The sequence below is a fragment of the Manis javanica genome, chromosome 2, assembly GCF_040802235.1.
Source record: "Manis javanica isolate MJ-LG chromosome 2, MJ_LKY, whole genome shotgun sequence".
In the NCBI taxonomy this organism is placed as follows: Eukaryota; Metazoa; Chordata; class Mammalia; order Pholidota; family Manidae; genus Manis; species Manis javanica.
Genome location: NC_133157.1, coordinates 23,017,341 through 23,034,340, shown reverse-complemented (window position 1 = coordinate 23,034,340; position 17,000 = coordinate 23,017,341). Strand labels below are relative to the sequence as shown.

Below are 17,000 nucleotides of genomic sequence, written 5' to 3'. Positions count from 1 at the left end.
AAATAATGCCAAATACTAGGAAACCCAAAAATAAAGTTTGCCTGGCATAGAATATGTTTCCTACTTATTTAAAATCAAGTTTCTTATATTCTGGGACCCTTAGATTTGAAGAGAACACTTCAGGAAACTGACTACACAAGAAAACTACCTGCCCTAGGCCCCACCCTAATAAACCTCAGAGGTTTCCCACTGTCAGCACTTTCGAACGTTCAAACCAGTCTGCAGCAGATACGTGGGCCTCGGTAGAATGGGTACTTCCCTAAGCATCCACATCAAAGTGACCAAGAGCTCTCTCTCTCTAAGGCCTTCCTCCTGCAGCATTTACACACCGGCGGAGAACATGTTTTTGCTCCCTCATGTAGGAGCTGGTAATTGCTACTTCCTGCCTTGCAGCTCAAGAGGCCAGCCCTCAGTGCACACTGAAGCTGTGTCAGTAGCCTGGTCTGCCTATGCAGCCAGCTCCCCCCAGCCTCAGTCTCCACCGCACTCAGCCCCGAGCGAGAGCATTCCTCTCTGCTTCTCCCTGACAGCCTTCTGCCCACCAAACCCCCTGTTCCCAACCCTTTCTGCCAACCCTAAATCTTTTTGAGGACCAAGAATTCATGTTCTTCATGAAATCTTCTGTAAATGACTTAGAGCTAGCCTCTCAGTTTTAAAAAAATGAACTAGATTCTAAATGGCCTCACTTTCAAGTTTGCCTTAAATCTGTCCTCTAATGATTTCAGGTACATGAAATGCAATAATCATGTAAATGTTCTTCAAAAACTACTAAGCATTATAGACTGCCCCCAAATCATACATGTTGGAAACCTGTATATACATACTAAATACATTACATATATTTAGGAAACTTATTATTCATTAAATTCAGTTATTTGTTCTATTCAGTTCATTACTATTAATTTTGGAATAAATGCTCCCAGGAAGCAGAGTAGTGTAGTCATTAAGAACATGAGCTTATCAAATAGAACAGAATGAAATCCTGGATTCTCACCAGTGACATTATCATTAATTATTTGGCTTTAGGATCATTTTACAATACGTGTAGTGTACCTGAGGTATTCAATTATACCCAATCATTTATAATATTGTTTCAATGGGAAATACATTCTGACTTCCCACCTGGGAGCCTTAAAACATAGCAACCAAAAGTTCTGGAATGTGGGTAGAAACAAAGAGATTGCATTATGTCAGCCGTATGTTAACAATGATACATCTTCACGTAGGTAAGCAAATGAAACTGCCTGTCATCCTCATATCCATCTTTACCAAATGGTTTTCCCTGGAGAACCAAGGCCTGTTGGAGGGAATGAGTTCCAGGCCAGCTTACAACACACCCTCCACTGCTGCCCACCTCATACATGGCATTCAGATGTACAGGTAACTGGCATCCCAGCCATGCTGAAAAACCAGAGCCCAGGTGTTGTATGTCCTGTTCTGTTCTGAGGCACAGGCTAATAACAGTTGGCTGAATTTAGGACTCCATGCTGCCTGCTTCTGTTTCCAGAGGTCCAAGATAATTAAGAACAACCTACTTGTATCTCTTTTCCAGATGAGGTGTTCTAAGAGAAACTTTAAATCCATTTCCACCCACAGCTCCCAGTTTCACTGTAGGGTCTACATGTAGACTATCACCTAGAAAACAAAAATTAAAAGCCTATCATAGTAAGCTACAAGCACTTTTCCTGGGTCTAAGTGTAAGGGTCCTGCATTTAATGGGTTCTAGAAGGTAATCCACTTTACAAATAAAGCAGTCTAGAAACTAAGCCATCTCAACCTTTCTTTAATCTCTGCTATCTTTCAGGCTGAGAATTCAAAACTAATTTGAAAACAAGGCTATCAGTGTCTTGTGCCATGCCAGAGAACTCACAAATAAAAATAAATTTCTGGTTCTTCTGGTACATCAGGAAAGCAACTAGAAACTGATACCAATGGGACTGTGGAAGGACAACTGGACCAGAAGGTGGCACACCCAAGCTGAGGTCCTTGTCCATTCTTGCTCAAGCAAACTGCAAACCCTCTGGTTTTCTGTTCCCTCATCTATCAAACAGGAAAACCCCATCTCTGACACAGCTCCTAGGAAGGCTGTGAGATGAGCTGAAGAATGTGCAAAGGCAATGAAAACTGTAAAACATGTTAAAGACAAAATAAGATACTAAATCATTTCCAGGATTGAATATTATTCTTAAATAACTGACTCTTCAAGTTCAATACAGAAAAAGCATTGTTCTTATAAACCAAAGTAGGACTAAAACCACCCCCCACCAAAAGAAACCACAAGCCAATTAAATATCACAATGATAATGATATTAATTATAAACCCCAAAAGTTTCAGAAACGTAAGAGCTAAGGCAACACCAAACTATAATTTGCTTTTGTGTAGGGGGGACTTGATTCTGAACACTTGGTAACAGCTTTTGAACATACCGCATTTATAAACAGAAATCTGGTTACTGGCATCCAGAACAGCAAGGTCATTGCTCTTCTCAGGGTGCGCAGAGAACGCGACTTGATTCACAGGGTGAGGAAGCAGCAATCGGTAGGTGCACATAGGAGGTGGCACAACACTCTGCCGGAAGACTGTCACCAATACCCTGCCTGCGTGTGAGAGAACGTGAAGGAGGCTTGGACACACGCATGTTCAATTAGCAAAATAAGGCATCTGAACGGCACAGTACCACTAACAATGCTGGAAGAAAACACACAGCAATTCTTACATATAATTTTTGGCATTTTTATTATAAATAAGTTTAAACACTGTGTAGAAGGGAATATTAAGTGTCAGAGCTCTGTCTGTAAGCGGCTACCGTCATCTCCAAGCCCAGAGCAGTCCACCTCTGAGTTTGGAGGTTTTGGGTGCCAGGAACCAGGCCTAGAAGGCCAGGAGGTCAGAGTTCTAGCTTTAAACCTAATCCTCCAACCAAGTCAGCCTAAACCAAGGGAATGATTCCCTTCAAAATCCTTAAAGCACTTCCTCATGCATGGATTTGATAATAAGGCAGTCTGATTAAGTCCTACATACAGAATGTATGATTGTAAAATCAGTATTATGACCTCTATTTAGAAGATAAATTAGTATACCAACTCACATTACAATCTTTGAAGCAAGTTTTCCTTTGTGTTATCAGCAATAGGTAAACTGTCTATTCAGGTGACGACTACTCACCCTAATTTCCTCCCCCTCACCAAACAAAATCTCTCAATCTAACCAAAAAACACCAACCCATCCTCACACTAGACAGATGACTGTGACTTGAGCTGAACATATTGGAGAGGTACATAATTAAGAAGTATTATATCAAAAACCCCATGTAAGGGCATTCCCAGCTCATCAAAACCAAAACAACAAATAAGGAAAAAGAAACCAAACAACCAAAACAGTTTTAGTTTAGTCAAATCACCACATCTGCAGGCCCTGGCCTCAGGACCCCATGCAGGCTCACGGACATTTTCCAGCTCCTTACTTCCATCAATGACAGCCACATTGGCCATGTCACTTGAACTGTCTCCCGAACTACGGTGAGTTGTCCAGTGCCAGTCATAGCAGAGGTAATGCCAGCCTTGACAGAGAACATGCAGCCGGTACGGGGTCACGGGGTCCCACATCAGAGACACAATCCTGCTCTTCCCACAGGCACTGAAGGGCAGACTTTGCTTGAGATACCAATGATAGTTCCCAACAGTCCAGAGCTGAACTGCAAGGGGGAAGGAAAGGCAGGCCATCAGAGGCAGGAAGACCAGACTTCATACCACTTATTAGAGGGGTATGGAGTAATCTCATCTTTTCCAAATGGCCCTTCCTGCTCAGCCTCTTCATTAGAAGGATAATATTAATACGAATAATTGTTAAAAAGAAGATTTCTGTGGGGGTAAAATGTCATGCATCAGTAAGGTTAAAAGTACACATGTTCATTTTTGCCTCTATCTTCAAACTTTATGATCATGAGAATGGAAGGCTACTAGGACAAGACAGTGCTTTAGTGCACTTTTATAAAGATTCATAAAGAAGATCAGGCAATTAGACTAAAAGTATTAAAACTCTCAATCCAAGAGCACTAGACTGGCATCATTATGTGGTACTAGGCTTAAGATGCTTATAATTTTCCTCCAGGTGCTTTACCTACAATTATGTCCAGGCTACCTTGTATTAACTATGGTTTGGACTCAGCTGTCCAAGGCAGACTTGCCTCCAATTATCCCTCCCAATATCTATTAAAAGAATAAGACTTAATCTGGGGGGGTGGAGGAAATGGGGAGATGTTGGCCAAAGAGCACAAACTTTTAGGTGTAAAGTAAGTTCCGAGGACCTGATGTACAGCCCAGTGACTACAGTTAACCATACTGTGCTGTATACCTGAAAGCTGCAATGGGAGATCTTAAATGCTCTCACCAAAACAACAATGGGAATTATATGAAGTATGTGTTAACTAACCTTTTTGTGGAAAACATTTCATAATACATACATCTATCAAGTCATCACATTCACACCTGGAACTTACATAATGTTATATGTCTATATATATATATATGTTATATCTCAACAAGGCTGGAAAAAACTACTTAATCATGTCAAAATGAACCCTAAATAAAGAGATGAGACATATAAATTAAGATCTTATTTATATTAAGGAAATTTTTTTCTTTAAACATTTCACTGTTCATTAATTCTTAACTTAGCCATCAACAGCATATCTAACCTAGTTCTCTAACCAGGCTGTTACAATACCTCACTGTGAGTCTGTGAGGACATTGTGGCCATTCTCATGCAACACTTTTATCCTGAGCACATCACAGTGCCAGCCCTTGACACCCTAGTTAATCAGTTAACTCTGGCTGAACAGTAAAAAAATCACCTGGGAGATTTTTATTCTATTAAATACTGATGTATAGTCCCTGCTCCAACACACTGAATCCAACTCTGATGTGAGGCCTAAGATGAGAGCATTTTTTTTCTAAAGGTGTAGCCAGGGCTTAGAACTACTGTGTCAAATGCAAAGATGAATGAATGGGCTTCTTACTAACATTTCAACTAAAGAAAAAGTGCTATCGATTAAAGAGTTCAAAAGCCACTGAGAAAATAATCAAGTGAAAAAATGTATGAACAAACAAAAATGTTCAGTGCATTGCTATTGACGATGAAAAGTTACAAAACTAAATGTCTCACAGCATGGGATTTAGTAAACTATAGCACAAGTGAGTATTACACATCAATTTTAAATGATGTAGATGGATATCTGAAATGGAATCATGTCTTTGACATGTATAAAAACAAGTTACAAAACTGCATGTATCCTACCTACAGATTTAACAAAAATGAGATCATAGCTATACTGAGACATACAACTAAAATTTGGAAGAAAAGAAAATTTTAATAGTGATTATTACTGAGTGATAGAATTATGGGATAACTTTTTTTCTTCTCATTTTTATTTGCTAATGTTTCTACATATTACATATATACTGAAAAATACATATTTATAATGTGACTTATGATTTAAAAGCTCTAGGGAAGATTCTTGCTTATATTTAACCACATTTCTCTTCCCTTCCACAGTCTTCCTTTGGCTAGCATTTTATTTCCTGAGTATGACCCTCCACTGTACTGATGACTTGTGATGGGTAATGTTATACGTCACCTTGGCTAGGCTATGCAGTAGAGCTGTTTGATCAAACACTAGTCTAGATGTTGCCGGTAAGTTATTTTGTGGATGTGATTAACCTTTACAACCAGTTGATTTTAAGTATGGCAGATTATCCTCCATATTGTGGCCAGGTCTCATCTTAAGAGTTTATGGCTTTAAGAGCAAAACCTGAGATTTCCCAGAGAAAAAGGAATTGTGCCTCAAGACCATAACATAGAATCTTGCCTGAGTTTTCAGACTGCCGGCCTGTCCCACAAATTTTGGACTCGAGCACAAGTCTCAACTGGATTTCCAACCTGCCAACCTGCCTTGACTCTATTTCTCTAGAGAACTCTGACTGATAGATACATCACTGAAATCCATTAGGTATTAAAACCTAACCACCCCTCAGTTCTCTGACTCCACCTCAGGACTAAGTAGAAGTGACTGATAAAGGTAACTCCACAGCCTACTGCTTTCAACTGCATTTTATGGGGCACAGTGCTGCTACATTAGAACTGTCTTACCATAGGTTTTTAGACTGGAATTTTCTTCCCTCTGAAGGTCTTCCAGCCAAACTGCAAGCACGGTGGAATCTATATTCCAGAGCAGGTCATTTACCTAGTAGGGAAAAAAGATGTCACCACCCTTTAACTATGTATTTACTTCTTTACAAGAGCTGAACTCCCTGCTCCCAAAAACCAAATAATCCCTCTACTTTAGCTGATGCCTAGCTATAAATTACTAACCTGTAGGGTCATTAAGCAAATCTGTATAACATTATATGCAGAAGACTTTTAAAAAATGGATTATACTTATCAACTTTGGGTGTTAACGACTTAACAACCAAATGCAAGATGACATTTTTAGATGAATTAAATAACACTAAGGAATTATTACTCACTTTCTAAGGTGTAATAATGGAATTATAGCTATGCCAAAAATAAAAGGCTTTCTTAACTGTTAGAAATGAGTACTGAAAACATGATTTCTAGTATTAAAACTCCAGGAAATGAACATGTATGTGTGTGTAGGCCAGAGAGTGGTTAGACAGACGAACACAATTTTGCGACTTTTAGTTTCAACTTTTAATTTTAATTTAATTTTAATTTAGGCTTAAATTTTTACATAATTAAAGATTGTTATTTGATGTGTTTCTGCTCCAGTAAAGGTCCTAATGATACACAAGTTGCTTAAGGTTTAAATGTTATAAATGAAAAGTATCTTTATTGCTGGAGAAATTATGATTTCGTAAAATAAACAATAAAAATTAACATTTTTATTTTGTGTCTGTGGAGAAAAGATGCCAGTTCTTCTTTGCAAAATCACCTTTAAAAAACCAACCACTCTTTCACTGAAAAAAAAGTCGGTTGTAAGAAGCCACCATTTTTATTACTATCTGCTCTGGAGCTTCTATTTACACACCCACATCAAATATGAATCTTCTCTATAGCTGTGGAAGGTCCCCTAAATTTGATGGTGCAACACCTCGGGAACCTACCTTAACCTCATCTTTGAGGAATGGAAGTTTAAAATGTCCATGGAGAAGTCCATTTTTCTCAAAAAACACAACATCCTGCTGGTTGGGTTTCTCTTGTGTAGATGCAATCAAACTGCCTGAGGGCCTTAAAGCAAACCCAGGTGTTAGAACCACCAAGCGCACAGCCGGCTGGCTAAGAACAAGACAAAACTTAGAAGAATGATCTTTCCAGCAAAAAAAAAAAAGAGAAAGTCTTCACCCAAGGAAGTTTTAAATCACATGTGCCTCCTGGCGAGTGGTTCACCCTAGTGTGGGACTTCACCTGCCCAGAGGACACAGTGCCTTTTCCTCATCTGCACAAAGGCTCTACTTGCCCACAAAGCCGTACAGATTTAGACTGCACTTGGGGGAATTAAAAAAATAATAATAATAAGTATTTTAAAACATTCCAAATGTCCTATAAAACCATAACCTATTTTCCTTCAATTACATGACTTCAACAAATATTCCATGCTCACGTAGGTATTTTTTTTGACTCCTCAACCTACTGAAAACATCTCAGTCACTTCATCTTTCATCTGTCTCTGGCGTTTTAAAGACATTTCTCTCTGTGCTGCCATCCAATTGCCACTCAAATACTGGTGGGAAATAAGATGCCTAAAACCTAGAGACCTAGAGGTTTTACATATAACAGATGCCCCTGAAAACAGAGGGATATTTCTTCTAAGGATATTCGGGACAGCCACATACCCCAGGCAGGCTGCACAAGGGTACTGGGCCAAGAGGAAGAGAATCAGGCCTGAATCTAGCCCGTGCGGGAGTCTACGCCAAGGAAGAAAGTCCTTTTCCTAGTTCCACCAACACTCCACTGCCCCACAGAGCTTTGCAGACTGCAACCTCCCATCTTGTTTTTCTCAGTGGCTTCATCTAGGCCCTGTTCACAACCAGTAAGATGGGTGAGCCTCAGAATGGTGACATCTGTGAAGAAGCTCAGAATCTACTATGCAAATTGAATTCAGACTTCAGAATACTTAAAAAAAAAAAGGAAAAAGAGAAAAATACACAGGCGTGTGGGCAAATGAGAAAAACATTAATATCCCTTTGTGTTACATAAATACCTTTTGTGTTAAATACTCAACAGTGCACCCTAGTGCCCTACCCCAGTTTCAAGACATTCTCTGAGGAAGAAGTTCCAAGGTTTCTTCCCCCACTTACTTCCAAGCCATAGCTGGTCCCAGTCCTGCCACAGGCTCACTGGTTGACTGTAAAACAAACTCTCGATTCCAGACTCTGACCTTCCGAGCTCCTGTACAGTAGTGAGAGTTAGAAAACACACACACACACACAAACTGAAAACATTATAAATCTTGTCAAGTCAGAATTTTTCAAACACCTTCCTTATTAATAAAACTATCATGATTTTATAAAGCCAATTAGATCAATCTTGTTTGTATACAAAGAATGTATACCCAGCAGGAAGGAGGCTGGACCGGATGGCCTTAACAAACTCTTCTAGTTCTTAGTTCTAAATTCATCTGACATCTAAAACATCTTTCCCTGTATGTATAATTAAAGAAAAAAATCTTCCAAACAAAAGGAAGAAAACTTTCCTGAATTTAGTAAGATAAAATTTTTTGATTAACTGCAATTTATGTCCATACCTGTCTCTGGGCAAACAACACTCACAGCAAAAAACTGTCCATCACCACGCCAGGTAACTTGTGGCCTATGGTCATCCCAGGGCAAAGCAGACTCATGCTAAAGAGAAGAAGGAACAAAACCTTACTGGGGAACTGCAGGGCCCAGAATGAAATAGCTTCAGACAATTAAAGTGGAATCTTTTCTATGAGGTTTAAGCTACCTAGAAAACCAGCTTCACAGAAGCCTCAAGACCCCTTCTTGAAGGGCCTCTTAGACCCAGAAACCATTAAGAGAAAACAAAACAAAACAAAACCCTTCTTCGAGCATTAAAAAAGTGGCCTCCAAGCACAGCAACAGAGGCAACGACCTATATATTCTACATATTAAAGATAATGAACTGAGGAACTGGTCAGGTAATTAAGGAAATAGATGCCCTGTTGTCCAACTATAAGAGGGGAGAGTTCTGGTTATTCGCTTATTGTATAAGTTTCACAACAGCACACAGAAGAGTTGAGAAGATGAGGGGAAGCTGGGGAGGAAGAGCGAGAGGTAAGAAAGCCAGCAATGATGATGGCAAAACGGAAAAGTTCCTCATTCTGCAGTGTGAGGGGAAGAAAGGTCTCCACTGCCACTTGCATCTCAACCCTGAAGGCCATGAACACCAGCTGGCAGGGTGGGCACAACGACCACCTGAGCAGCCATCAGCACGAGCCAGCGACAGACTACATCAGATTGGCGCTAGCACCACTGCCTGCCCAATGGGAAATACACAGCAGACTAACATTTATTCTCACTGAAACCCCCCTAGGTAGACAACACAAACGTCCTCCAGTGAAGGGTTAAGAGATGAAATATGAGTTACATGGAATTAGCTAGAAATAATTAAAGACAGAAAATGTAAATGGCAAGCACTGTATTACTGATTCATCTGTACTAGAAGGGGAGCTTATGGAAATTTCTACATAGGATATAGAAATCTTGGGCTCATCCTCTTTTCTCACACCCCACATCTGATCGATTACCAATAAATCCTGTAGCTCTATCTTCAAAATGTATCCAGAAAGAAGAAAAACTAAGAGTTTCATTTGAAAGAAAAAACTAAAAAAAAGTAATATATTCTTATGTAGGAAAATTATAAAAACATGCCTATGAATGAGCAACACTGAATGTAGGACAGCAGCTCCTTCTGGGGAGGAAGAGAAGGGTATCAGGAAGGCATATAGAGTGCTCATTTCCATCTGTGACAATTTCTCTTTTACACTGAATATTGTTATAATTATTTTCTGTACTGAAGGAACACTTGACACTTGAAAGACAAAACAACTTGGCAATAAAAAAAAAAGGATCTTTCTAGGATGACTCATTCCCTGAGGGTTTTGAACAGTTTCAATTTTACTAAAGCATAAGAGATCTGTCCATTATTAGCCTCTAACTGGACACCTAAGTTCCTGGTGGGTGACAGAACTTCTATTGTTCCAGTCAGGGCTCTTTACCCATCAGACCAACCTTACCATTTGCATCTGAAAGGCTGCTTGTCTGCCTTCGGAGCCATGGAACTGGGTCTCCTTCCTGCCCCATCCAACAGTGATAAACTTGCCTAGAGAAAAATTGATAGAGAATATGCAAGACAATCAATAAGCTAAATGAAATGAAATAAAACAGTTCACTTGCTGTTCTTCATTAAATTAGTCACTGGCAATTACTTGGGTCCTCTAAGAACTCTCAATAAACTGACCAGCAGAAACCTGTTCCATATTACAGCACCAGTGATTTCTGAAGAATCTGAAGTGCCCTTATTTTGGAAAGCACTTAATTGCCATCTTATTTATATTCTAAATTCCTTTCATGAAGTTAGCAATCCCAACTTTACAATCAAGAAGAATGAAACATGAAGAATTTACAAGATATGTTCATGGATAACAAAACATAAAATTCAAAACAAGAGCTGGGAATAAAATTCTGATTATAAGTGTTCTATCAACTAAATATACCCAAACAGACTGTAGATTGTGGAATTCAACCCCTCACATAGACAGAGACTGAGACCCTCTAGTGGCAGAGGCCAAAATTTAAACCCTCAAGCACTGATTTCTGCTCCCCAGGCCACTGACAAAACCGACTCTCAGAACTGGAGAGGCACCAGAGACATACCTTTTAAGATCAGGAACTAAACTACCACCCTGTAATGAATGGGGGTTTAAGCTCCACAGTTCCTTTAGCATGCGAGAAAATGACCAAATCCAAAAGGAACTTCAGATCACACAATGTTTCATAGCTCTACTCACTTTCACCAAAATCATCCTGATGGATATGCTGTTCCATGATTGGCTCAAAGTCTTCTGTCATCATGATTAGGGTCTGCTGACCTTGGAAGGGCACAAAAAAGAGTGATTTTGTTTTCATGTAACAAATTTGCCATTCCATAAGTACCTAGGGCATGAGAAGCTACAGAGCTGGAGTGGAGTTTATGGTCAGAATAGAGCAGACAGAATTCATTCAAAATGTTTTCATTCTCATTAAAAAAAAAAATTTTTTTTTTAAAGCTTTGACTGGGTAAGTCACCTGGTGCTTATTCTTAGCCCTTTGTGTATATAAAGCCAACATAAACGTTTGCATAGCCCTCTTCCACTAACTTTAACACTTTAGCCACCAAGATATCTTTTCAAATATATATATACCTCATTAGGGATGCTAGTTTGCAGACTCATATGAAGTGAAATTTAAAGGAAAAAAAGCAGTGAGCTTTTTAAGAGGTTGTACAAGTTCTTAAAAGAGTTGTAAGAGCAGTTTTTAGAATCTGTTATATAGTAACTCTTCCTCTTAAAATAGGTTGAAATAAATATTGCTGACATTTTTAACTACAACTGTGGACTTAGTAGTCTCTCCAGGTTTCATAACTTTGTTTCCCATTTCCAATGATTGAAGTCACATGAGTCAACTTTTAAAAATAATATCCAGTTGACCTTTGAACAATGCAATGGCAGGAGCACAGTGGAAAATCTGCATACAACTTTTGAGTCCCCCCAAACTGAGAACTACTAATAGCTTACTGTTGGTCGGAAGTTTTACTGATAACATAAAACAGTTGATTAACACGTTTTGGATGTTTTATGTATTATATACTCTGTTCTTACAATAAAGTAAGCTAGAGAAAATGTTTTCTCAAATTGTTGCAAATCTCCAAAAAATTTTCCATTATATTTCTTGAAAAAAATTTGTGCACAAGTGGACCCATGTGGTTCAAACCCAGGTTGTGTTGTACAAGGGTCGACTGTATGAAGAGGTAAAATTTAAGTCAAAAGAACATGTTCCCTCTAGATTATAAGTTCAGAGAAATTTTCTGAAACCTAAGCTCCCCAAAGTTAAGCCTTGAAGATATCAGGAATCACATTTTATAAAATAGGGGCCTGTAGCAAGCTTACCTGTAGCAAGAAGCACCAGCTCTTGGTCAGGACTCCAACTCATGACAGAGATACCACTGCTCACACTCCCAACACATTCCAGCTGTGTCAGTAGATAAAACTGAGTTTTAGAAGAATCCTGAAATACAGCTTAAGCCATGCCAGTGACTTTTTGTAAAAAGATACATAATGCAAAGACTAATTTGCAAAATGATTAAGTGTTATGGCTCCTGATTTTTTACAAACAAGTGACTTGTTTGAACACCTCCTGAATTACTGGGCTCTTCCACCTACCTGGTGTGTGCTGAGATTGCAGAGAATGATGTCTCCAGAGGCCGTGGCCACACACACGGACTCCTGGTCCAACAGGGCCTGGGTACCAACTATGCAGCCACTTCCGTCCTCTGGGAGAAAGCCTTCTGCCACTAAAGGAATTTCATTTTTCACCTTTCACCAAAACACATAAGCAGATTAATCCCATCCACTTTCAAGAACAATTAATGTTTCCAAAATAAAATATTTTGAATATTTCTTTTATAAGATAGAAGCTTTCAAAGATTTTTTTTTCTACATTAAAATTCAAACCTTCAAGAACTATCACAACCTTCTTGTCTTTAACAAGAAAAAGAATTAATGTGACCTTTTTGCCGAACACACGCTAACCAAAAGCAAGAAGCCTGGTTTCTTAAAAAATGTCCAAAAGAACATGAAGCTAATAACTATAGTTTTCTATAAAAGGGACTGAGAACATAATCACCTAAGATATATTACTAGCAAAATATAATAAAAGGAAGATACCAGAATCAACCCAAAGAGCTTTTAAATATATATATGCTCAGGATCCAGCAGTGAGGATTCTCATTTGTTGATAGGAGACAGAGGGGGAAAAACAGTTTTAAAAAGCTCTACAGGCAATTTGTATTTGCATTTTCAGTTGAGAACCACTTATAAATATTGTTTACATGTTAGGAAGGGTAAAAAGTAGGTCACTTACACAAAACATAAGGTAAGAGATTTAAAACAGAAGCAGAGTTAAAGGTAGGTTATTATTTAAGTCAGGTCTGACATGACATCAATAGAAAGCAAAGGGAACATTCATTTTAGGGGGATAGGAATTGAGTAAGACTTAAAGACTATCTGGGGGAAGCAAGTCTGGAAAAAGAGAGGTCAAGGGTCATGCCAAGCGCCAGCATTCTCCATCAGTGACTTACTTCTCTTGCGACAGGGTCTACTTCGATCAGTCCACGTTCTGAGCCAATGAGCACTGTCCCCTGTTCAGTGCGGAGAGAGAAGCACTGAGGTTTCCCCGGAGCCTGAATATCCCTGAACTCCAGGGTCCGCAGTAACTTTAGATTTCTCATGATGAAGCAATTCCTGGAGGAAAAAGTACCAATATCCCTTGATGAAGCATCAAGAACAGCTTGATAGTGATAACTGACACGCATATAAGCAAATGATTCAGGAGACAGGGATGCAGTAGTTAGAATAATCAAGAAAACAGAAGACCTAATCTGCTCCCATAGAGAGATGCGTGACAGCAACCTAACCGTGTTAGCTATGGTCTAAAACTGAGGTTCTGAAATCTGTTACATTCTTACTCTTTCAGAGAGGCAAGATTCTCAGCTTCAGAGCTTTCCTTCAAAAAAGACTTATCATCAGTTATTTCTGAGGAGAGTCGAAAAGAACAAACTGAATGGGAAAACATTTTATTTTTACACATAAAGATATCTTTGTAACATGATAGGTTTAGAAAATAATATAAAAACCCATATGAAAATATGGAATAGAATGACTTTAATATCACCAGATACGCTGATTTATAAACTGGCTTTAATATGTTATTAAAAAATTGAAATCAAAGATAGAAATAAAGTATTCACTGTTATTAGGAGGAAAAGAGGACACTAAAATTACAACAGTTTTCTTCAAAATGGTGACCAACAAGTAAGGAGCTCAAATAACTACTTCACACCACGCCACTGCCCGGCTTGGTGCTTACCAGTGCAGGAAGAAAAGGCGAGGAAAAAAATGATACACAGGAAACTGACTTTGGTCTGACAAAATCAGATTCACTTTAGCACATAACATTATCTAAGGGGGGAAAAAAAGTAAATGTTGATGTGCTGGATATTTGCATTCAGATGCCATTAAAGTTTATAATTGCAAGTCCCTGACTTGTGTTGGGGTGGCAATTACACAGACCACACTGGCTTTATTGTTACCTCCATTCAAGGTGTATTCTCTCATCTTGTACTTCATACATATGACAATGAAAGAATACAGATGAGTTCCTCCTTATACTACAGAGCAGATAATGGTGAGTGTAAAATGATGATACAACATATAATGTGGGTTAAGAGGAAAGCAAGGCCATGCAGGTAGGAGCGAGGAAGAGAATCAAGGCAGACAACAGTTTTGTAAGCTCTGATGACATGTACATGCAAGAACTTCTGGAAATTATGTGAACCAGTTTTATACCATGCAGGTTTTAAATTTACAACCAATTCTATATAGAAAGTTTTGGGTTTCCCAAAGCATATAAAAATTACCTATCCTTCGCCTTTAAACATCATAAAGAATCATAAAGATTACCACTGACATAGATCTGGAAGCATGGATGATGTGAGATGGGAGAATGTCTGGCTAGAGGGGAGGAGAGAACAGAGAGGCAACAGGGAGCCAGGCTGTCCTTTATGCTGGTTTATCTAATAATAATCATGCTGTTACCTTCGCTTTGATCAAAGCATCAAAATGTCTTCATATCCTTCCCTGTAAATTTGGATTATAGTCACTAACAATTTGTGGAACCCTGGGGTCCAAGCATCCCAGCTAAGAATTAGAAAGATAAAGACAAAAGGAGCTGAAAGGAGTTGCTTTTTCCTGTTCCCTTGGTGTTCCAGTCACTGTCACCCCAGCAATGGGCAGTCATCCTTGCAGGGACCCTTGGTCCTCGCTCTAGCGCTCCCAGGACCGGCCTCATCACCCCCACCCCCAGGGTTACCGGCACTAACCAGGCAGTCCCCTCTCCCGAGAGCTGCAGTCCAGCACACAGGGCTCCTCCTCTGCACTCTGGAGGTATCACCACTAGAGTCCCAGAGGCTTTACAGCGCCTCCCCTCTGAGGTTAGGTCATGACGTCCACCCCTGTTTTGAACCCAACCCCCAGCTAAGTTTTGTACCTACTTCTATCAGTTTATAATAATCAGCTTTATTGTTCTTTCACTCTTTCGTTCCTCCAATAGCTACTTAACCAATTCTTCATATTCAATTCTGTTGAAATATTGAGTGAAATATTGAGTGGTTTCTATTCTCCTACCTGGATGCTGTCAAACTTAGCAAACAACTTGAGCACTCATATTGCTGAGCTCACAAGATCACCAGCAGGTGAGCTCATCACTCATCTGCCCCCATCCCAACCTTCCCAAATGCAAAATTAACTTCTCTAATTTTCACACCCATCATCCTTATCCCCTTATCTGCTCAGAAGCGTCCCCACTCCTTTCCCAGGCTAATGCCCTCCTAACTACCCTAGGACTTCTGCTTATTCAAACCCTTTCTTTCACATCTGTGATCTCCAACTCCCTCACCCTCAATGATTCAATTTTTCTCAGCCTTTAGATGTGCTAAAGATCTCCACCCTACAGATCAATTCTGGATCCTCCCTGAAGTCTCTGATAACTCCTTCATTTTCTTCCTTCGCTCCTTCATCCATCCACCTCTTGCTAATTATCATGCCCATAACTACAAGTACCTGGCAGATTACTAATACGTCCATTAGACCTAAATATCTAACTCTGACCCTCCCCAAACTGAACACTAAACCCCACATTTTCAACCTCCTGATGTTATTACAAGTATGTCTCACAAGCACATCGGATGCAACCTGGAAAATGAAGTACTTGCTGTTATTCTCCCAATGAGTTTCCCGTATACCATTTATATTCTTTGCCCCCCAAACTGAAAACTGTCTTTGCCTTTTTTTTGCTCACACTTTCATGTTCAACTATTTACTGGTTAGTTCCGCGGCTATTAATATACAATATGAATGCTTTACCCAGTATCTAATCAATCCCACAATCCGGTTTGCAGCCTGCGTTAAACATCTAGTAAGCACTTACTAAGTGCCAGGATCAAAAGACAAGAGATAACTCTGACAGTCAATGCCTCCACGGAGGACACAGCTTAATGAATGGGAAGGTAGGCCACATTAATATACCACATTAGATGGAGCAGCACAGGGAACAATATCTGCACGAGTAAATCGCAGAAGCGAGAAGAAGCTTGAAACACAGTATCCAAACCTCTCAAAGTCGCCTTCTATAGTGCATTAACTGCTTCGCTTTAATTGGTGCATTAACTGGTTCAGCGGTATTGTCCAATCCTACAAGGAATCCAGAGGCTGGGTAAAAGTGCGGCTTGGGTAGTAGGCGGCAATTCTATACAGCAAAGAGACTAAAGCTTGAGGGCAGAGGCGGTCACCGGTACTCCACTCCCCGGCCTGCAGCTGGCAGAAGCTGCACGCCCAGGGATCCCCTCCGCTAGGATACCCCGTGGCAGACAAGGACTGGTTCCCTGTCCCCAGTCCGGGTGAGTCGCTAGAACGCTCACCTGCGCCGCCCTCCTACCCGGCCACGCGCAGCCGACCTCCCGGAGCCGGGGGTTGCGCACGAACCCCTCTCTATCCGAAGCTCCTGTGCTCTGGGGGTGCGCGCTGGACCTTGGGGGAGCGCGATGGACCTCCAGGCCGGCTCGACCCCGGGAGTAGGGGCTGAAGCATGGGAGTAAGGCTGTAGCAGGGACAGTGACGCACTAGCTGGTTAGGACTGACACGCGCCCAGCGGCGCGGAAGTGGCATCAC

The 17,000-nt window shown here is 40.1% G+C and overlaps 1 protein-coding gene across 2 annotated transcripts in view; it reads right to left on the bottom strand.

The window, feature by feature from the left end:
- ELP1 (elongator acetyltransferase complex subunit 1) overlaps nt 1–16,959 on the bottom strand; it is a 44,828-nt gene extending 27,869 nt beyond the window's left edge. Inside the window, exons 1-14 of one of the 2 annotated variants that reach the window (XM_073226511.1) lie at nt 16,751–16,959; nt 16,444–16,523; nt 13,355–13,517; nt 12,438–12,590; nt 12,165–12,246; nt 11,028–11,108; nt 10,254–10,339; nt 8,763–8,859; nt 8,317–8,407; nt 7,123–7,246; nt 6,149–6,242; nt 3,465–3,695; nt 2,428–2,598; nt 1,536–1,635 (exon numbers count right to left, since the gene is read on the bottom strand). In XM_073226511.1, the coding sequence (XP_073082612.1) occupies nt 1,536–1,635; nt 2,428–2,598; nt 3,465–3,695; nt 6,149–6,242; nt 7,123–7,246; nt 8,317–8,407; nt 8,763–8,859; nt 10,254–10,339; nt 11,028–11,108; nt 12,165–12,246; nt 12,438–12,590; nt 13,355–13,504 (1,460 nt within the window). In that variant the 5' untranslated portion in view covers nt 13,505–13,517; nt 16,444–16,523; nt 16,751–16,959. The remainder of the gene's footprint in view (nt 1–1,535; nt 1,636–2,427; nt 2,599–3,464; nt 3,696–6,148; nt 6,243–7,122; nt 7,247–8,316; nt 8,408–8,762; nt 8,860–10,253; nt 10,340–11,027; nt 11,109–12,164; nt 12,247–12,437; nt 12,591–13,354; nt 13,518–16,443; nt 16,524–16,750) is intronic. The other variant, XM_073226507.1, reaches the window with a different exon arrangement.
- Nucleotides 16,960–17,000: the final 41 nt, after the last annotated feature.